The sequence below is a fragment of the Accipiter gentilis genome, chromosome 5, assembly GCF_929443795.1.
Source record: "Accipiter gentilis chromosome 5, bAccGen1.1, whole genome shotgun sequence".
NCBI lineage: Eukaryota > Metazoa > Chordata > Aves > Accipitriformes > Accipitridae > Astur > Astur gentilis.
In genome coordinates this window covers 7,368,632-7,389,234 of record NC_064884.1, presented here as the reverse complement: position 1 = coordinate 7,389,234, position 20,603 = coordinate 7,368,632, and the positions used below count along the sequence as shown (strand labels likewise).

At 49.4% G+C, this 20,603-nt stretch overlaps 1 protein-coding gene across 2 annotated transcripts in view; it reads left to right on the top strand.

The window, feature by feature from the left end:
* The window catches only part of CEP164 (centrosomal protein 164), a 49,819-nt gene that overhangs the window by 27,157 nt on the left and 2,059 nt on the right, over positions 1-20,603 (top strand). For both annotated transcript variants that reach the window (XM_049801356.1, XM_049801355.1), the window contains 20 exons: positions 573-704; positions 1,418-1,634; positions 2,217-2,294; positions 2,539-2,670; positions 2,970-3,092; positions 3,641-3,784; positions 4,001-4,084; positions 4,963-5,031; positions 5,379-5,557; positions 6,110-6,236; positions 6,653-6,720; positions 6,906-7,113; positions 8,188-8,295; positions 9,429-9,543; positions 10,369-10,716; positions 11,182-11,248; positions 11,804-11,926; positions 12,830-17,146; positions 18,239-18,349; positions 19,020-19,071. In XM_049801356.1, coding sequence (XP_049657313.1) covers positions 573-704; positions 1,418-1,634; positions 2,217-2,294; positions 2,539-2,670; positions 2,970-3,092; positions 3,641-3,784; positions 4,001-4,084; positions 4,963-5,031; positions 5,379-5,557; positions 6,110-6,236; positions 6,653-6,720; positions 6,906-7,113; positions 8,188-8,295; positions 9,429-9,543; positions 10,369-10,716; positions 11,182-11,248; positions 11,804-11,926; positions 12,830-12,929 — 2,422 coding nt within the window. In that variant the 3' untranslated portion in view covers positions 12,930-17,146; positions 18,239-18,349; positions 19,020-19,071. The remainder of the gene's footprint in view (positions 1-572; positions 705-1,417; positions 1,635-2,216; positions 2,295-2,538; positions 2,671-2,969; positions 3,093-3,640; positions 3,785-4,000; positions 4,085-4,962; positions 5,032-5,378; positions 5,558-6,109; positions 6,237-6,652; positions 6,721-6,905; positions 7,114-8,187; positions 8,296-9,428; positions 9,544-10,368; positions 10,717-11,181; positions 11,249-11,803; positions 11,927-12,829; positions 17,147-18,238; positions 18,350-19,019; positions 19,072-20,603) is intronic.

Genomic DNA, 20,603 nt, shown 5'->3' with positions numbered 1-20,603 from the left:
GTGGATTTTTCTCGAGGCCTGTATTTTATTTCAGGTGGCCTTGATAGTCATGTTCTTAGCACACCGACCCAGCCAGAAACAGTATCTTGACATGAAATGTCATGGGAATGCTGTCTTGGGTGTGAAGAAAGACACAGAAATTGCACCTGAAGGAAAACATGTCTATGCAGTAATGAAAGCAGTAGTAAAAGGTGTCATGAAAATACGAAGCTTACAGATGTACTAATGCATCCAGGTACCTTGGCTGGGAGCCTGCTTTTGTTTAATAGGAGCTGATTTCATTTACTTGGTGGGGGGACACCAAAAACCAAGTACCACCTATGATGATATAGTGCATTTTAAAAATGCGCTGCAGAATTTTGATGCGCGGGGGCTATGTCTCATGCCAGCAGTCAGATTCTGAAGGTATGGAGGCAAATTAATGCTTTGGAGCCCTGGGAATGTATTGCTCGTGCAGGCCCAGCTAGTGGGAGCAGCAGTTGATCTATAGGCCTTGGGGAAGTGATTTGAAGATATTAAAGCTTTATGAACCTTCTTTTTTTTTTTCTTTTTCCTGACTGCTCATCTCTCAGGACTTTGAAAGAAGATTTGGCAAAGGTTTCTGAGGAGGAAGAGTTGCGTGTCCGAAAGGAAGAAACTGAGAGACTCGCAAAGCTGCGAGCCAAAATCACCTTGGAGACTGAGGCAGAGAAGGAGAAGATAAGGTGAAAAGTTTTGCTACCAACCCTGGGGACATAAACTCTGCAGGTCTGGGAGGGAAGCAGCTGGCATGCCACCAGCAACCGCTCAAAGTGGAGGTACTGGCCCTCCTGAGCCTCCCATAGCTGATAACCCTGCCTTGGTAGCAAGTACGAGGCCCTAACCATGATGCTGTACGTGCAGGGGAGCTGTGGGTTGATAGAAGGCAAAACTGATGGTCCTTAATGGTAACAGCTCTGCTGCCTTGGAGCCAATAAAATTTTGCTAAATAGGACATAGAGTACACAAGTGTCCTGAAGAGAGGTGTTGCTGTAATGTTGGACCAGGCACAGCTCTGGGGTATGTAAATGACAGAAAAGGCATCTACAAGGATGGCTGCACTTGGCAGCATAGCTTGGTTTGAGTGGATGTCTCTTCACAGGTCTTAAGAGCCATTAGAAACAACTGGAGGAGGCAGACACTGGAGAACTTAGATTTTGTTATTTCTTTTTTTACTCAGTTGACAGATTGGTCTCCACCTGACTGCTTTGCTCTTTATTTCCAAGACTGTAGTTGATATGCTTGTGAATCTGTGTGCTGTGGTTCTCAGTTTCTTCTGGTTTGCATGCCCTATCCTATAGCAGTGTCTTCTCTTGGCTCTGGTTCCTAAATGGAGTCCAGCGGTGAAGTACCAAATTCTGACTTGTTTCTGTCTGTGTTCTTGTTGCAAACCTACCAGGGCAGAGCAAGAGGTCATGCTGCAGAAACTACGAGAGGAGTGGGAATCCCAGCAGGTAATGGAGAAGCAGAGCCTGGAGAGGAAGCAGCAGCTTGTTTTGGAGAAAATGAAGCTGGAAATGGAGGAAGCTCAGCAGAAAGAGATGACTGAGCTGGAACAAGAGAAGGAACAATTCCTGAGTGAGCTCAAGGAGACATTAGACAGGGAGAAGAAGAAGGTGAGATCTTTGCCTGCTAGGGTCAGACCCATGCTGTTCGTGCTGACCTGGCTTGCATTGCAATGCTAAAGTGTTGAGGTGAAATAACACCTGCATGTGCTTTAATAATGGCTCACTTAAAACATAAAGGAAAGATGTTAGGCATGCTGTTAGATGCATGACTGAGGTGGGGAGGAGTACTCCCCCAATTTTTATTACAGTGGTGATTAAATAACAATTATTTAAGTGGCCACATGGCATCCGAAGAAAAGAGAAGGATCACTGTGTGTCTCTGCCAAGCAAAACCAAGCCATTTTATCAGACCAGAATACCTCTTTGGCTGTTGCTTTAGTCCTCCAGAGAGCCTGGGGAGTTCCTGAATGGAGGCAGTTCATATTCCTTCCAGCACAGCACGACTGAGATCTCCTGGGAGGGAAAGCACATGGACAGTAAAGGCACCTTGTACCTAATCTGGTTTGAAAGGGGGTTACTGTTGTGCTTTTTTGATGCTTATGGATGGATGTTAATTGCAAATGCATCTTGTACAGCATGTCCCCACACATAAAGGTTTTCCAGCAGACTGTCTTGTTTGTCTTCCTGTAGGCAGTAGAAGAGCTAGAGAAACAGTTTGCAACTGAACTCCAGCAGCTGAAATCTGCAGCAGAAGAGAAGCATCATGAGGTAAAAGATGGTGTCCTTAGAATGTAAATTGGTTTTTTCCCCACATTTTCACTAAAGGTGGCATTAATTTTTTTCCACTTCCTAAATGTGCTTCTGGTCTGGCTCAGCATTTGGACATGCTTCAAGTAGGGGGTGGTGATAATGCACACACTGGTCTTTGCCATCCTGCTTGCTCTCTGTAGGAGGGCACTAAATGGATCTTGTCAGAAGGGTGACAAGTCTCTGTGGGTGGCTTTCATGGCAGGTCATTTCCAGCCTGCAAACCCAGATAGCAGAGGCACAGAGGAATGAGGAGGCTCAGCTGCGTGAAGACTTGCAGAGAGCAGAGCAGAAAGTGCAGCAAAAAGCTTATCACGTAACAGAATACGAACGCGAGGCAAGTATTCATCTTGGATTGCTGAAGGTTCTTCACCCTCTCTCCTTGGATGTGTGATGAGGTCTGAGAGGCCACGTTCCCTGGCCAGGGGTGATAGTGGTGCCTTAGGGGAAAGGACACCCCTGCAGCATCTCACCTCACCAGGGTGCTTTCTTTGTGCTACCCAGGCCACAGCCTGATCCCACTTGCAAGGTACTCTGAAATTCAGTCCTTATGTTCATGTGAGAGGTTGCTCTCTTGGGGGACCACTGTAGTGCAACACTAGTTCAGAGAAACATCTTTCCATGTCATCCTTGCAGCTCAGTGAGCTTATGAGAGAGAAACGCCATGAAGTGGAAAAAGACCATGAGAGGAAAATGGAGAGGATGAAGGAGGAGCACCAGGAGGTCCTAGCACAGATTCAGAATCAGTATGAGGAGGAGGTACTGCTGGGGGAGAGCAGTGAATTTGGGAAGTGACTAGTGGCTTGCTCAGCTAGGCTGAACCTGGACCGGCACTGCTGCTTGCCAGACCTGCCTATCTCAGCCACTCCTAAAATTGGAAATCTCCTTTCTTCAGGAGAACTGGGTATTGTTGCCATGATGTAAAGGGAATTTAGGCTGGGTGTATAAGGATAAGCTGTCAAAATATTCTCTGTGCAAGCAACTTCCACATGCATTTGTGGACTTCTGCACAAGAGAATGTTGTTCACGTTTTTGCAGGCACCTATTCCGGAAAACCTTCTGCCTTCCATTTTTTACTCTACAGTCAGCAGTGTGTGACAAAACCTTCTTCTTTTGTGAGCCATTCCCTTAACAATGTTGTCCCTGTAAGCAAGAGGTTTTAATCTGCTGAATTTAGTGTTTGCTCAGGAGCTGCTGTGTGATGGGTTGGCTTTCCAGAGGGTGTGGCCTGTGTGTTCATGTTGGTTTGCTGGAGAACAGTGTGCTTCATTCAGCTGCTTTTCTTGTTTGTATTTTGCAACAAACAGGAGAGAAAGCAAAGAGCGGAGCTGTTTGAAGGCCTCAGAAGTGAGATGGTACGCCTCCGACACATTCATGAAGCTGAGGTGAAGGCTCTGCAGGCGGAGCTGGATGAGCAGCTTACTGCACTGCAGCACAGGCACAGGGAGAAGGTGAGGAGAATGTTTTGCCTAGCAGGCTGTTGTGACTTGGCTGCTTGGGGATGGCCTGGGTGCCAACACACCTCGGTGCACCTGCCACCCTCTATAGCTGAGGGTGACACAAGTGGCAGGTCATGTTTCCCAATTTTTGTTGTTCCTCCTGGTGGCAGAGCTCTGCCTGGTGAGCGAGGAACTTGTGCCATTCTCTAACTCAACTTCTCTGGGCAGGAAAGAAAACTCCAGGATTCGGAAAATGAGCTTGAAATGCGCACAAAGAACATCAAAGCTAGATCATTGCAGCTCCTTAGCCAGGTGAGTCAGCTCTGTTGGGCTTGTGGAGGTTTCCTAGCCTGTGCTGCTCCTCTGGCTGCTTCCTCATGGGGGACTTCTCAGAAGTGCTCAGCCAGGGCCTTTTGCTGCCATCCAAGTTACAGGTAAAACTTCCATCACAAGTCAGAGCAGGGCTAAGCATTCCTAGTGGTACAACCTCATGGCTGATGTTTGCAGTGGAAGTTAGTGCTCTGGGTTTGCTCAGTGCTTTGGGAAACAGTAAGTGGCTGTGAGAGTGGCAGAGGGATCTTTCAAGGTGGCATGTCCCATTCAGCATCGCTTCAGACTTTAGTTAATCCCTTCCTGATTTACCTCCTTTTCTCCTTGCTGCCATGAAAAGGGAGTGAGGGTTTCTGGATCTTGGGCAGCAGAGTGGGAGAATGAAGCACTCCGAATGCTCCTGTGGAGCTGGCAAAAACCACTGGCTGATGCCCTTTCCTGCCAGATCTCTTAAGTCCTAGCTGTGCCAAGGGCTGTAGATAACCTTGCTTCAGTCAGCCCTTCCTTTCCAAGCAGCACAGGAGTGAGGAAATAAAAAGGTGGAGAAATGCTGGAGGCAACCAGAGGCTTCATAAAAGTGAGATCCTGCAGAAATGGCCATGTGCCTTGAATACTTTTGGACCTAAGCAGGAAGGGGTGTTCTTCCCACAGGAATGTAAATATTCCCAGCTTCTCACTTGAAGTCAAATAAAGGGAGGGGAACTTGCCTCTGTGTGTGGGAGGGAATAAAGCAAAACTGACAACAAACCTCAGGTATTTTGAAATGGTCTTGAGACTTAGGCCTGACCTCTACTTCAAGTGCTGCTCAGCATCAGCAGTCTCTTTGCTCTGACACTCACCTATTTCTCATCTGTATATAGGAGGAGTCTCTGAGAAAGAAAAGGCAGCAGCTGCTGGATGAAGACAGACGGACTGAGCTAGAAAGAGATGTATGTATGTCTTAACTCTGGAGAGGTGTAGTGCTGCTTTTTGTTTGGGGGTGAGGGCAGCATGCTAGAACTGTGGCTTTAAAAAAACCCAAATTGTTGCTTCTAAACTGTGAGTCTGAAAATGCCTCCCTGCCTTAGCCTGGAGTGCCATCCTGCTGGGAGTTTGATTAGCTCTGAGCTGTTTCCCAAAAAGAAGAGACAGTCCTCCCAGGATTGGTGTGTGGGGTGTGCATTTATAGCTCTGGGACCTCCTGTGAACTGTGCAGGTAGCAAGCTCTTGCATGTTGTGTGCCTTTTATTTTGGTGTTGGGGAAATTGCTATGAGGGGTTTTTTGGTTTTCTTGTAGGAAGCTGCTTTAGCTTCTCAACTCCGCCTGGAGGAGAACAGGAAGGAGCATGCCAGCCTCCTTGAGTCCATCTGGCAACTGCGTAGATCTCTTGAAGAACTCCAGGACCAGAAAGCTGAGCTGGAGGCCCAGGTGGACTTGTTGCAGACCCGAAGCCAGAGGCTGCAAAAACGCATCAGGTGTGTGTATGACAAATTTCCTTGAATACAAAAAAAAATTTACTCTGTACCCCTAACAGAAACCTCTCTAACCTCACCTGGACCTTTCCCTTACCTCTGAGCTTCTTGTACGTTGGGCCACATCCATTCAGAATCCTAGTGGTGGTTTTATTGCATGTTGAGTGCATGGAGGTCCAAGGGTCTGTTTCCAGATCTATTAACTCACTGTGTACATTTGTCCCTTCGCCTTTGCTTGTCAGGTTCATTTGTTTGTCGTCTCTGCATTTGTCTTAAGAGGTTAATAAGATGCTTTGAGCAGGGCATTGAAATGCAAAGGAACGATTTTTCATAAGACAGCTGAGCTTCTGGGTAAGGGTGTGATGCAGTGAACCTCTGGCTGGGCAAGGAAAATGACATCACACCACAGACCTGATACTGGTGTTCTTGCACATCTGTGGCCCTTTCCCTCCTGGAAACTGGAGGTCACTTTGGACACCATTGCAGACAGATTACTGGGCTAGACAGACCTGCTGTCTCATCAGGTGCTGCCACTGTTGCTTTTTCTTGTGGCAGCGAGCTGGAAGCAGCTGTCAGGAGCAAACAGGAGACTTTGAAAGAACTGGAGGCAGAAGAAAGTGTACAATCTCCAAGAAGGAAAGCTGAGCTCCATGTTGAAGACCTGAGAGAAACTATTCAAGCTGTGAGTAAAGCAGACTGTAAAGGTGCTTGCCTTGAGATCTGACGCTGTAACTCCCTTGAAAATCCGAGCTTTTGTTCCTTCTGGGTGAACTCGTTTGAGATGCAATGATGCATTTTTCTTTGCTGGGGACATCAATATGTTTAGTAGTATTTGTTAATTTCTGTCTATCATTACCATGGGGTGGGAAAGGAGTGCGAGATACTTGAGTGCCCTTGGAGTCAAACGCAGGGCTCAAGTCAGGGATAGAAATGTGTTTTTCACTTTTGAAGTCACAAAACATCCCCGGCACTGGTTTTGGATCTGGGCAATATCATGGTAATGTCATTCTGAATATTTGCTCCTAATTGGATTCTTATGGGGTCCTGGGGTTCTGTTTCCCATACATGTTTCTTAATTTTTGAAATGTTTCAACTCAGCACTCGTCCAGAGAGCCTGCTTCCCCACCCTCTCAAAGCCATGAGGACGGTGACTTCCAGTTTGACCAGTGAGTATCTGTATGCCAGCTGCTGCTGGAAAACGTTTTTGCTTTGGTTTTACAGGCAAATTTTTTTTGCTTGGGTTTACCTGCATTGCACTGATAATCTGCTTTTGGGGAGGGTGCTGCATGAGGCTTGCAGGATGGCACAGTCAGCACAGAAAGCCAGCAGCACGCCTGTCTCTTTTGTGTAGTGTCAGGAGCTACATCTCCGCGGAAGGGATCTCCATCAGGAATGCCAAGGAGTTCCTGGTGCGCCAGACCCGCTCCATGAGGAAGAGGCACACGGCACTGAAAGCTGCAAAGCAGCAGTGGCGCCAAGATATGCAGAAAGCCCAGGAGGTGGTGCAGGATCCTGACAGCTCCCAGCTCCTGGAGGGGGTACGCAAGAACCTGGAAGAGGTGAGCTCCTGAGCGCTGCCTGCATTCAGGTGTTGGGCATTGTGGCTGCACAAATGAATCCACAGCCCTGGGATTTGGATTCCTGGCTCTGCAGCTGCAGTGGCAGGCAGCTGTGGGTGTTCCATCCTCCTGGAAATCAGGTCTTGCACATCTTTTATGATAGATATGTCCCTGCTTGTGTCTTCATCAGAACACAAGGGTCAGAGTCCTTCTCTCAGACTGGCTGTGGATTACTCCAAGAAGGCTGAGAGAGCTCTTCAGGAACATGGTGCAAATGCAGTGTCTGAGGATCAGGCTTAATGAGAACCTAACTTAGGCTTTGGATCACAGTGATGTTACTGTGCATCAGATGAGCGACCAAAAGTGCCTATGTGTGCACACATAGCCCACAGCTAACAGAGCATTGCATGGTAGAATAGTTCCAGTTCTGTTTTGCTGCATGTGCTTTGGACTAGGAAGGCTCTACAAAGCAGTCGCTGCAGTGCAGCCAGCACTCAGTAACTTGCTAGATTGCAGGAACTTTATTGTTAGTTGGAGCTCTTGGGACCTGAAAAATGGAGAAAGTATAGGTAGGGGAAAAAGGGATTTGTGTCATGCAAATCCCATAACCTTTTTTCCTCATAGTAGAGGAAGTGATAGGTATCCATCCTATCAGTAGGTACAAGTTTATGGTTGTAGCTCTAAAGTGATTTCACTCTTGCTTGGAAAGGGGTTCTTGAGTACTCATCAGCTCTGCTGACATGCCAACCAAAGACAGGGAAGGTCATAATATCTTCCATGGATTATAGGGAGCATTCATATTTGCAGACCCAAAGCTGTTGACCCTGTCGCATGCAGGGTTTGGAAGTGAAGCCTCCTTTTCCTTGGGGTGAACTTGCTTAGAGGCATGTGCTCTGCCCTCTGTACACTCTACTTCATGTGCTCTTGAAGACTTGGGAGCAACTTTACTCCAGCCCCATGATTTTCCTGTGCTGAGTAGAAGTGAGATAATGAAAGTCACCCTAACCCATATACATTATTTCCTGTCATTCTTGTTTTGTTTTCCTGCTCGGCTTGGCTGTTGATCCACTGCAGGAAGCAAAGCAGTTGGACACGATGAAGTCGGCTATGCGGAAAGGACAGGTGCTGCTGAAGAAGAAGGAAGAGAAACTAAGCCAGCTGGAGTCCTCACTGCTGGAGGAGGTAAACACCAGCATTGCTGTTGTTTGGGCCTGCCTAGCTACATTCCACCCTGCCCAGAGCTCTTGGCATCCTCCCCTAGGCTGGAGTCTCTGCAGGGCTTTTGGTCCCCATGAGGGCTGTTTAGCTGGTGCCCAAAGACAGGCATTTGCCAATAGAGCTGGATCTTAGAAACACATTCTCTGAGAGCAGAATGGTGTGTGTCTGAGAACGGTGGGAGACAAGGCTAGTCACAAAGTGGGAGAGAATGACAAACCTAATTGGACTAGGACCCCCGTGATTCACTAGGTCTGCTGCCCACAGGACAAATGTGGGCTGGGGTTTGGGATGTTCTTCCACGGTGGTGGCTTGCCAGGCAGGGCTGCTGGTGGCAGCAATGGACTTGGGTGGAGAAAACCTGCAGAGTGCACTGGCTTGTGAGAAGCTTGCTTGTTAGGTTGGAAATTAATCACTGTTAATACTGATATGCTGAAGTATCCTACAATATAAACTAAAACCTCACATCAGAATGGCTAGAGGTCGTCTTAACTGTCTGTATCTTGGTCAAGGTGGCAAATACTGTGCCTTCCCTCTGCTGATAACATCTGGACTCACTGTTAAGCATGTGGCTGCAGAGTGGATACAGAAAGCAACCTGAAAAAGCCACATGATTTGAGCCTAGAGAAAACAAGGGCAGGTCACCTCGTGTGAGCTAGGATTGAGTCTCCTTTCCTGACCAAGGCAAGCCTTGGAGTCTGTTCAGCTCTGCATGGGACCATGTGGTCTTAGGCAGGGCAGCAGCAGATAGGAAAGCATGAGATCTTTAATGGTCAAGCACTTCTCTGCAGTGCAAAGAGAGAACCCAGTCCACATGAGAGTTTTGAGGCTTATTTAAAGCACAAAACGCTTTGACTTCTGCCTGGAAGGACCCTTTCACATGGCTGTTAGTTGGCCACTATTGCCTACCTGTGCTGCTTCCAGAGACTGAGCAGTCTTCTTGACTTTCAGATTTTGCTGTTGGGGACTGAAGATGAGTCTGCCTTCACTTGGCCTATGCCTGTCTGTGCAGACTAGCTGTAGGCAGTATTCCAGTGTCTTTTATGTTTCAGGGACAGAAAAACAGGTTTTATTTGCATTGTTTTCCTTCTTTTGACCAGCTTTCAGATGAAGATACGCTGAAGAGTGCTGCATGCAAGAAGGTGGTGACTTTTGATCTCAGCAACTCTGAGGACACAAACAGCACATCCAGTGTAAATCTACGTCAGCCTAAATGTAAGTGCCTGACTGGCTCGATACACTGTGCCTGACATATAAAGTTTTAGACCTAGTTCTGGCTTTCTAGTGCCTCTGATGTACCTTCTGTTGTTCTCACTTGTGCTTATTAGTGTCTAAGGCAGGTCTGCTATCTGTGACTGGGACTGCTCTGCATGTAACATTTGATTTGAAAAACTTATTTCCTGCCTGTACTGGCAGGTAAGAGGGATGGAATCTGTATGTGAACTTGCCTTTTAAATCTCTACCTTTGTTTTTAGAGCAGATTATAAAATCGGGCTTCAGATCTTCCCACTCTGCTGTTGCAGAGCTGTATTGCTCTTCTGCAGGTGTCCAGGCTTCTTCCTCACATTTCTGGCGGAAGAGGCTGCTGCAATTCCCTCTGCTTGTGCTTTTTTGTTTGCCTTCAGTTGTGTGTAACTGGAGTTGTGCAGGTGGAAAGAAGGGCTCCCCATAAACAGTCAGGAAGGCAGGAGGGTTGTATTGCTTGCCGAAAGGCTGGCAAGGCTGAAGCTTAAAGAAAACTTAGAAAGCTTCCCTATGGCAACAGATGGACAAGCTGTCCAGTCTGGGATCATCACTGACCCTGATCAGTAAACAATCTGCATGTTGGTCAAGAAACGTGAAACTTAAGGGTTTTCTATGTGAAACTTGAGGGTTTCCTCTGGCTGCAAAGCCAGGTTTTTGCCTCTGTATCCCACTTAGCACAGATTGATCAGACTTGGCTTGGAGTGTAACCCACGGTGGAAAGTGGGTCTTCTGCCAGGGAGGCAGTGTCTCCCTTGCCTTCCCAGTGATCCCTTTTTCTCTCCCCTCTTCTGCCAGTTGATTTGACAACTGATTTACGGCCTGCCCCCCAGCTGGACAAGATCCAATACTTGACAGACTCTCTGCAACGTATCACTAGCGAGCTGAACGGGGTCCTTGGTGTCTTGGGCTCTCTGAACAATCGCCAGTCTCCACTCTTCACCTCGATGCCCTGTGACAGTGTCCCTCTGTCTACCTATGCCTCCTTGGCAGGACTTCAGGCAGGTGGTTCCCTGGCGCCCCCCGCCGGGGTGTCACTGGTGGACCAGTGGGCCTGGAGCACTGGGCTGAGCTCTAGCGGCTCTTTCACAGCTGGACAGTCAGTGGACAGCATGCTGGCAGAGAAATGGCACAAGTATTTCCCAGGTAAGTCTCCTATCCTTAATCCATCTGCTTGCTTGCATATGACTTTCGATTTCACAGCCCTGCAAGTTCTGATCAGCTCAGCCTTCCAATGCTGGTGAGGCCAGATCCACTGGTGCTGCTGATAGGAAGGGTGCTAATGAGATAAGGAATGAGACCCTTGTTCCAGGAAGTGCAGCATATGGCTGATCTTGTCATCCTGCTTCTGGAGCAGCTCAGCCTCTGATATGCGCCTAAGAAAGCAGTTTTTGCTAAAAATGAGAGCAAAAGAGGAGACAGCCCTGCTTCACTGGAAGCCTCCTGTGAATTGCAGATAGGGTTCACCATCTTTGTTTCCTTAACATTGCTATGTCCTCAGCAGGTGGCTCAGCTTGTAGGGACAGTGTGTCCATAGTACAAGAAAGCAAATGCACCCGGATGTAAAGACTATTGATTTGGGGGGCCCCGTGCTTAATGTCTGTTTTCCAGGTGGGTTCTCGTCGCTCAGTGGAAGTTCCAGGCCTCTTGACAACAAGCTGGGATACGTACCTGCCAAGTAAGGGTTTTGTTCCTTGAGTTGTTGTTTCATTGTGCTGCTTTTACTTCTCTGGAATGATTTCTAGGTCATGTATTGTATAAAAAGTAGATAACAAAATCATAAGCTACATAATAAGTAGACAAGTTAGATACTATTAGTTATTCACTGCCACATGCTCAACACTGCCTTGTAGCTTCTACAGGAAAGCTGCCATCATAGTCGTTGCTGATAACCCTCGTTCCAGGACCAGGGTCCAAGGGTGCTGGCATTGGGCCGCACTGGCTCTGCTGTGATGCGCAATGCTGTGTGGGTGGATGGAGTGGAGGCTGCCACCTGAACCTTTCTGAACCTATACAGATGGAAAGGAGGACAGCAGCCTGACAGCGGGTGGCTGCTACAGCTTTTCTCTATGATGTAGTTGGGCAGAGGACTTTGAGCTAAGAGGAGGTTGCTTTTTTTTAACTGTGGCTCTTTCTGTAGAAGCCCATCACTTTCTCAGTTCTGGGATTTTTTTCTGCCTAGACCTCTCTTTTCCAGCTTGTGTGCTGTCTCTTTCTCTCTCATGTGCAACAGTGAGCAAATACGGATGTTCCGGCACTCCCAGTTCCAGAGCCATGAGTCAGACAATGTGAGTATTCAAGGAATGATTGAGACCAGCAAGAAATGGCTAGAAGATTTCAAGAGGGATTCAAAAGTGTATCCTTTGCCTGGGTCTGGTCTTTAATTGCACTCCAGCTTTCTGCAGCAGGTAGGTGGAGGCAGGAGGTGAGCGAATCAGGAGCACTAAAGCATTCAACAGCAGTTTTGAAGCCTTAGCCTCTAATTTAGTGTCTGGTTCTGCAAAGGAATATGGTGTTCAGCAGTTAGAGTATGAGTGACCTGTTTGCTCTTCTTTGAGCTGTACATGTCCAAGAAAGTCTATTCCCTTTCCCTGTTTGCACTGTGATGCTCTTCAGTGCCATGATACACAGCAGTTGGAGCTGGTAATGTGAGAAATTAAAAAAACTAACAAAAGAGTGCAGAATGGAGGAGGCAGGGAAGTAGAAGGCCTAGTCTTGCAGGCCTGCTTTTGGTGCCATTGAGACAGCTCCAGCCGCATTGGGGATTTTGCCACGGGCAGTCCCTGCTGAGCAGCCTGGAATGAGGGAGCAGTGTCTCTGCGAGGTGACGTGTGGGGCAGCCCTGCGACTGGGGAGGGAGGGCTCCCTGGTGGAGCTCTCACCCCAGCTCAGTTTTGAGGTGCATTGTAGCATGCGGTTGGATCAAATAAGTGAGATGTCTCTGTGCTATTAGCGGGGATGCTTCCAGGCTTGTGTTGTAACAGCATTATGCTGGGGCTGTCTGTGTCTCCTCTACAGTGTGCACTGATATTAGCAGCAAATCCCTTGGGCCTCTGATAGCGCATGCTGTCCTGAGCACGGTGCTCCTTTGAATTCCCTAATCCCCCTTTAATTCCATCTGACTTGGATGCAGCAGGCTAAATACAGCATGTGTGCACAAGGCTGGCTCCTGCCCCTCAGTACCTGTCCTGTCTGCTGGCTGTGCTCATGTATGCTAATTCCTTGTCTAAGCCAGGCTTTTCCTTCACCCAGCTGCCAGACCTCTCTTCCCAGGTGTGCAGAAGCCCCCTGCCAGCAGCCCCAACCTACTTCAGCTAGGACTGGATGAAAACAGACAAATGAAAGTGTACCATTACTAAAAGATGGTACTGAAGAGATGGTGGCGGGGGCCCGTGCAGTCTCCCTAGTGATACGTTGAGTTTCAGTGATGCCCAGCCATCTCAGCTGCGTCTTTGTGCTGTGCCCTTGAAATAAAGTCTCTTTACAAGCGAGTGGAGGAAGGAAGAAATGAACTTCCCAGGTGGATTCTTCTAATCCCATAATGTGTCCAAATATACTTTATAGACTGTTTAATCCAGTGGTGAAATATCAGGGCTTCAATAAATCAACAGTTCTCTCATTAGTATTCTAGCAATCGTGAGCCAGAGCTGTGAATCATGGAGGACTTTGAGTAACTGGTCAAGGGGGAGGATGCGAATCCAGCTGAGACTCTCCTAGAGGAAATGTGTCAGGAAATGAGCCCACACTGATGCCCAGCCAATGCTTAACTGCAGGTGGGCCAGGTCATCTGGCCTCTGACGTGTGGGAACAGGGGAGAACGAACAGTGAAATGGCTGTAGAGCATGGGGACAGACTCGGGGAATGGCAGATTCTGACTCTCGGGAAATGTACCTTTCTTTTGGGGTGGAAGCAATAGGAGCTAAGACAGGAGTGGCTTTTCATGGCAGATTTGGAAAAGAGCTCCCTGCTTCCTCTTTCTGCCATGCCAACCAGAGCTGTGCAGCATAGCTGTGCTGTGGGAGCTCTTCTCCTGCATTACAAATGTGCCAATGGCAATGTGGAGTGGGAATGGCAAGAGACTGTGGGGTGGTGTCTGCTGGTGCAGGTGCTGTGAAGGAACTCGGCCTAGTGTGAATGTCAAGACAAAGCCCCACCTACGTCCTTCCATGCCCTGGGGAGACGGATCCGGAGCTCGGCTCAGCAGCTGGGGTCTCCTTCCACGCAGCAGGGCTGGGGGGGCAGATGGGAGCCCTTGGTGCCAAGCCTGGAGCCTGGTCTTGCTGTTCCTGCGGCAGCTCTGCTGCGCTCCTGGGAAAGCAAGTCTCAGGAGGTGGTGAAATGGGCTCTGCCTGGCCAGAAACCTGGCTGAGGTGTTGGGATGTTCTTGGACCTCAGCTGCAAGACGGTGGCTTGTTGCTTTGCTCACTGGGTGGCTGCAGTGGTGTTCCTCTGCAGAGGCTGTATCCAGAGCACGTCACCACCCTGCTGGGGTGCATGGAGCTGGGAGGGGGCAGAGGGTGCTGCTCTAACCAACGGAGGGGAAGTGGAACTCAGCTTTTGTACTGCTGAGTGGGAAATGTGGTATTTGGTTGTCTTTGTCAGTATTTCCTCCAAGCTGACTTTAAATATTTTATGCTTTAAAAAATGCTGAACCACTTGCCATTTTGTCTGCGGAAGAAGCCTGCACTTCAAGGGATCCCATCTGTGAGAAATCTTTTTCAAAGCCATTCTCCTTAGAGACGGCTGATGCAGGGAGGCTGGGAAAGCTGCTGCTCTGCACCCTTTCGTGCTGTTTGTGTTCCTCAGTGTGGCTAATGATGTGCAGCAGAGTAAAGCAGAACCCCCTCCTGCTTTGCTTCCCGGGTGTTGTGTACTGGCACAACACCATAACAGCTCACGCTGTGAGTGTGGCAGGGGAATGTTTACATGCAAATAGAACTATATTTTTGATGAACATCATTTTAAAACTGTTAATGTCTGTATATATTTTTTTGCTGATTTGCCTAGAATTTTTTTAATTACTTGGCCAGCCTTTGTTCTGGGACAGCTTGATCCTCTGGTCAAGTCTGTGTTCTCCCACTTTCTGGTTGCTAACGAAGCACAGCGTAGTTCTTCTGCAGGCACTGCCAGAAGAGAATGTCCCACTGGTGTCCTTGCTGAGGAAATCCTAGCTAGCTCTTACCAGTGCTGACTGAGTGGGGGGACCTCAGATGCCCATAGTTATCTATTTTAGAAGGGACCCTATGGTTCTGTCAGCCTGGTGGATGCTGTGCCCAAAGCCACATGGCTGAGTCTAGTCTGTGTGTTCAGAGAAACATGTATTACTAGTGTGGAGAAATGCCTGTTTTCATAGCAATAACCTGGTTTGAGACATGCTCCTTTTTCCTGTTAAAACCTGTGAGAGCAGCTGTATCTGGTGGTGTATGCAAATTAAATCAACATGAGCCTGTTTTGTATGATGGTGATGTTTGTAGCTCTATTTTTTTCTTGTCGAGATGTTCTGTTGTAGGCCTACATATCCAGCTTGTACTTACCTTTCACATTTTCCCTGTGTCTCTCTGGGCTGTTTCATGTTTTGTCTTGTCAAGGTCATGTCTGGCAATTTCCAAGACCACTTCAGCTCACTGTGGCTTTATTACCATTATTCTGTGAAGTATCTGGCCAGGGTAGCAAATGCAGGGGCAGATAGAAAGCTAAAAAACAGAACTACAAAAGCAATTCTTCATGGGGCTTTCAGCCAGCAGGACAGCTTTTCATGGGCTCATATCCTGCCCTTTTCATAAAACTGTCATCCAGTCTTGTTAAAACAGTTGTCTTGCTCTGGAGCTTTATGTCAAGGTTGGAGGACGGGCTGTGTGCAGGAGCAGTCCACAGCCAGCTCGGCTGGGCACCCAGGGAGGGGCTGCCTGCGGGATGGGTGAAGGTGTGGGGGTCTCTGCTGGAGCAGGTGGGGAGCTTTCCCTGGGAAACGGGAAGAACTGCATTGCGCTGGCTGGTAACAAGGCTTTGCTCCAGAGTGGCTCTCCAGCAACTTGGGATGTGTTAAAATTGGCGAACTCTGCAGATTGGCGGTTGCTACTGACTTCTCCATTTATTTCGGAGCAGATGGGAATTTTCCCCCAAGTGGTGGTTCAGGCGCTGCTGTTGCAGCAGTGTGCTTGCTGGAGTTCTGCCCGTGGGCTCACCAAACAAGAGTCTTGCCAGAAATTAGGGAGGATTGGTGATGTGCTGTTCTCTTCTCATGGCTTGTTCCTTTCTTCTTCTCACCTCCTTCCAGCAGCCCTGGGACACCCATAGCAGCCCTTCCCAGCTGTGCATGTTTGCCCCTTTGGGATTTTTTCCCTTTAAAGTAGTCTCTCATGAAAGAGTCGGCTTCTCCTGGGTCTCCAAGCACTGCTGTGAAGGCTGCGTCTGTCCAAATGGGGCATTTGCCGCATGTGTCCTGGCTGGGGACTCTCCAGTGCTGAGAGACTGCGAATGGGTAATGTGACCAGCGACCACAAGGATGTAGAGAGGGGAAGTTCGGCACCTGCCCTTATTTTTCCAGCTCTGATTCTTCTGCACAGTGCATTGCTTGCCAGAAATCCTAGGTTCAGGTGGATGGGGATGTGGGGACTCTGGGTGATCATGTGATCTGAGCTACTGGTACAACAGAAAAGCCAAACGTGGTTCGAGGATGTGTGAGGCACATGGACACGTGCAGGGTCTGGGACGCTACTGTGCAAGGTTGTGGTCTGCTTGTGGAGGGAGGGCTGGAAAGGAAGAAGTGTGACTGCTGCTCTACATGCTGGTGAGAAGACTGTTGGAGCTGGAGGCCTGATGAGGCACAGGAAGAACAAGATGTGAATCAGCTGGTCACACAGGAATGGAGGCTGATAGTTAGAGGCACATCCTTACGAACAAAACAAACCACCACCAAATCTTGAATCACCCCTGTTCTTGCTGTCCATGATCTGCACTTGGCTGTCTTTGCCTGCTGGAGAGCTGCAATAAGAACTACTGGAGGAGGTCTCTGATGGCAATGCATGCTGTCTAGGTAGGTGCTTTTGGGGGCAGGTCCCCCACCCTGCTCCTGAGGCAGCTGCTGTGCAAAGAGCACGGGGCAGCTCTGAGAAATCCAGTCTGAACTGTAGGTGCGTGCTGGCTGTGGGAGGCTTAGCTGTAATCCTACTGAGAATCGGTCCCGAGCCCAGGAGGTCTGCCCCAGCTCATGGGTCTGAGGTGTGGGGTGTGTGCCTGCGTGTCCATGCGCATTGGCCTGTGTATGTACGTAGAGAAGAGGATTTGCTTTTCCTGGAACGCCGGTACTGTGTATGTTGGAGAAACTCAGTGATTAGAAGAGCAAAAGGACAGTGCACGATTACTTTGCCAAGAAGAACGTGAGCTGTAAGCTCATTAAGGGGCTTGGTCTCTGCCTGCCAAAGAAGGGACTCTTCAGTCCCTGGCTATTTGGAGACCACTGTGCATTGCTCCGAGAGCTTTGCCTTCCTGGGACGGAGGGAGCCCCTCGGCCACCCCAGCCATGCTGGCGACCCTGATGACAGCACTGTTCTTTGTGGTGAGAGCATTTGGGCAGGTGAGTCTGGGCTGGCCTTGGCAGCAGGTAGGATTTATTGCTTTCCATTTTATTTCTAGAAATTTGTGGGTTATCTTACTAGGGAAGGTAGCGAGCAGTGGGGAATGTGAGCTGGGGATGCCCCAGCTCCTGCTCCAGCATAGCTGTGGCTGTGCTGTGAGCCCCTGCAGCAGTGTGCAGCCCAGTGGGTCTGCATGTCCTTGGCAAGTTGCCCACAGCGTTGGCTTGGGAGCACGTGTGAGTTTTTGTCATCGTAGCATTAGCAGGTGTATCAGCAACTTTGCAGAGCACAGTTCCCTATTGTGCCCATGCATGCAGGAAGCAAGTGCAGGGGCTTGGGCTTCCCAGTCTGGCGAGCAAGAGCTGCGAATGTGCATGTTGAGTCTCGGAGTACTTTGGGTTGGGGAGGAAGAACAACCCTCCCCTGTCTAGGGTTGCTTTCTTTTGGGGAGAGGAAGGAAAGTGGGAATGTCTGCTAGGCTGGCTAGTGACTGTGTCACCAGCCTGGCTGACTCTTTGAGGACAGGCAGTTGTTCCTGGTCCCACTGACTGCACCTCTGACTTTCATAGCTCCTTTCCCAGGGTCCCACAGCAGTGCGCAGTGGTGTGCTTCGGCCCTGCTGCGTGGTGTGCGATGCAGACGATAGTGACTGTCCCGGTGTCAGGGTGTGAGCCTGCAGCAGAGCTCTGAGCGCTGCCTTCTGTGGTGTCTAGAACAGCTCCTGCCCTCTGCTGTTCCCTGTCCCCAAAAACACCTTGGGGCAGGGAGAGGAGGCAGAGGTCTCTGCTTGCCCTGCTGGGAATGGCCGCCTGTGCCTCCCGAAACGGGGCCAACCTGGGCAGGAGGTCTGGGCCACCCATGCTTCATCCAGAGCCATGTGGTCTCAGCATCACCTGTGAGCTCTGCAGCCCCACTACTTTGTGCTGTGAGAGTTGCTCATCGGCATGGTGCCAGGAAGACGTGCTGAGCATCACTGCAGCTGGCAAGGCCACCATGGGTTGTGGTCACTGTATATGGAGGAGCAGCTCTTTCTGTTGCTCTTCAGCTTCTCTCCTGTCCCCTAACCCGCTGCAAATCCTTTCTGTGTCCAGCTCGGGACCAGCTTGTTTCACGAAGAGCCCCTGCCATACCTTGTGTACCAGCCCCTGCCCTGGCAGATCCAGTGCGTGACACAGAGCCGCCGCACCAGCCGGGACAGCGAGGTGAGGGCTGGCTTCTCTGCTAGTGGTCGGCTGAGGCAGCTGGGTGGGGGATAATGGCAGTGCCTGGTGCAGAAGGAGCAGCCAGCATCCACTGACCAAACAGAAGGCTCGGGAAGGGGGAGAGATTTTCCTCCTTCCCTTGCGAAACAGAAAATAGGGCAATGCCAGGAAGCAGGGCAAGCTGAAAAACGTAGGAGAGGTATTTGTAGACCAAGTCAAGCTGCTTTTTAGGAATGAAAATATCCCCTAGCAGACCTGACATCCCAGGCGCTGCAGTTTTGTGGTAGGGGCTGGAGTCGAGGAAATGAACCCAGCAAGTCTGGTTCCATGCTGATTATGAAATGCAGATCTAGTGAGGCTAGTCTGTGCCAATGTACGTCCAAAGATGCTACTGGCACATCTCGCAGACCTGACTTTTGATACAAAGCTCTTTTCTGTTCCTCCTTGGAGGACTTTTTACAAATGCAAATAAATTAGTCAGTACTCTGCAGTGCTCTTTAAGGGAACAGCAGTATTTTCAAGTTTCCCAAAGGGAATGGATAGTGGAAAGCTTGGTGAGGCTAGCCCTGTCCCTTTCAGAGCTTCCCAGCTGGCCCAAAAGGGACTGTTCTTGCTGCCTCTGCCTGAGCTATAACTAACTCTGTTGTATCTTTGCTCTCTATCTTTGTAGAAAGGCAGGAGCTCTCGGCATAACAGCATCTACTCGATTTCTGGAGAGAAAGGTGAGTATGGAGCACGCAGGGAGACAGCCCTGCCACATAGTAGGGGAAACTCATGGTTGTGACTGTGGGATGCAACAAAAGAGCAGGCACTGCAGTACCTGGACCCTTCTTGGCCTCTTGCTTCCTCCAAAGAAATCTGTCTCTCACATTATCAAGGGGTATTTTGGAAGTCAGCTTTGTGGGAAGAAAGCCTTCTCAGATGGATGGCTTTCTCTCCAGCCTATGGCTTGCTGGCTGTACTGTATTTTCAGTCAATTCTCCTCCTCCCTGTGGAGGGTGCCCTTCTTGCTGCCCCTGGGAGGGCATGTGAGTATGGACAGGATGGCAAGATGTTTGTTAAAAGCTGTAGTATCAGTGAGTGAAGGCCCTGTTTGTTGCATGGGTGAATATACAACAGCATACTTCTGTGTGTGTCTGCGTGTGTGTATGCGTACGCATCCCTGCCTCCCTCTTCCCATGAAACCTGCCCCACTGAGTTGCATGGGTCACTGTCCTCAAAACAGCCCCCCTTCCTCTTCTCCTTAGCCTGGCAAAACCACCATGAATTTGCCTCCCTTTCCTCTTCCTTGCTCTTGTCTCTAAGACTCTGGTCCCTCTGCTGAAGTCAAGTGCTCAGCAAAGAGGATTTGAGCACTTCTATTCTCAGCACAGCTCAGGTGGCAATCGGATAAAGGCGGGTGAAGCAATGCTCCGGCAGCGCGGGGCTGGGCCGGGTGCTGCCAACTGCCTGCTGCGGCAGAGCGAGCAGGGTGCTGAGCTTGGGATGTTCCTCCTTGATGCACCGGAGCTCTGGCCAGCCTCGTCACTCTTTTTTGGGGGTTCTTGCTGCCCTGTGAGTAGGTAAAGGTCCCCAGGGCTACCTGGGCTGGCAGTGGCACTTGTGTTGGTGCAGCGGCAGGGTGTTACTGATGGGCCTGGCCATGGCCGAGCTCCTTCAGCAGGTGTATTTCTTGCTGAGCTGTCGGTAGCCCGTGTGGCTGGGGTCTTGTTCCTGCAAACGTACAGTGGTACATGCCCCTTTGGCTCCCCAGCCTCTGGGGTTTGATTTTTGTTGTTGTTGTTGCAGTGGGCAGGATTTACAGCTGACAATGGATCTTGTTAAGCAGGGCAGGAGGGAGCCAATTCCCAGCGTGGACTCTTAGGTATCTTTTTACTTTGCGATTTCTTTGAGGATGTGACTAAAACTGAGTTCAGGTGACAGTGGTGAGTTTATACAGCAGCATCTGGCACCAGGATTTCTGATGGCTGTTCGGGGGGTGCTTAGCAGTGACACGCTGGCTTAAAGGAGCACTGCTGAGCGGCTTTGATTCAGTTCCTGTTGAATTTCACAATACTTCCCTAATGCAACATTAAGTGTGAGGTGGGGAGGGCTCCCATTTGTCAGCATGAGAGCTTTATTGCTGTACAGTGCCGGGCCTTTTTTCTAATCTTATTTGTGTGTGTGTGAAAGTAAGTGAGCATCATACTTGGTGATTAAACGTGGGGAAGCTGAGGTCTTGGGGGACCAAAGCTGTGTAAATAGAGGGCTTAGT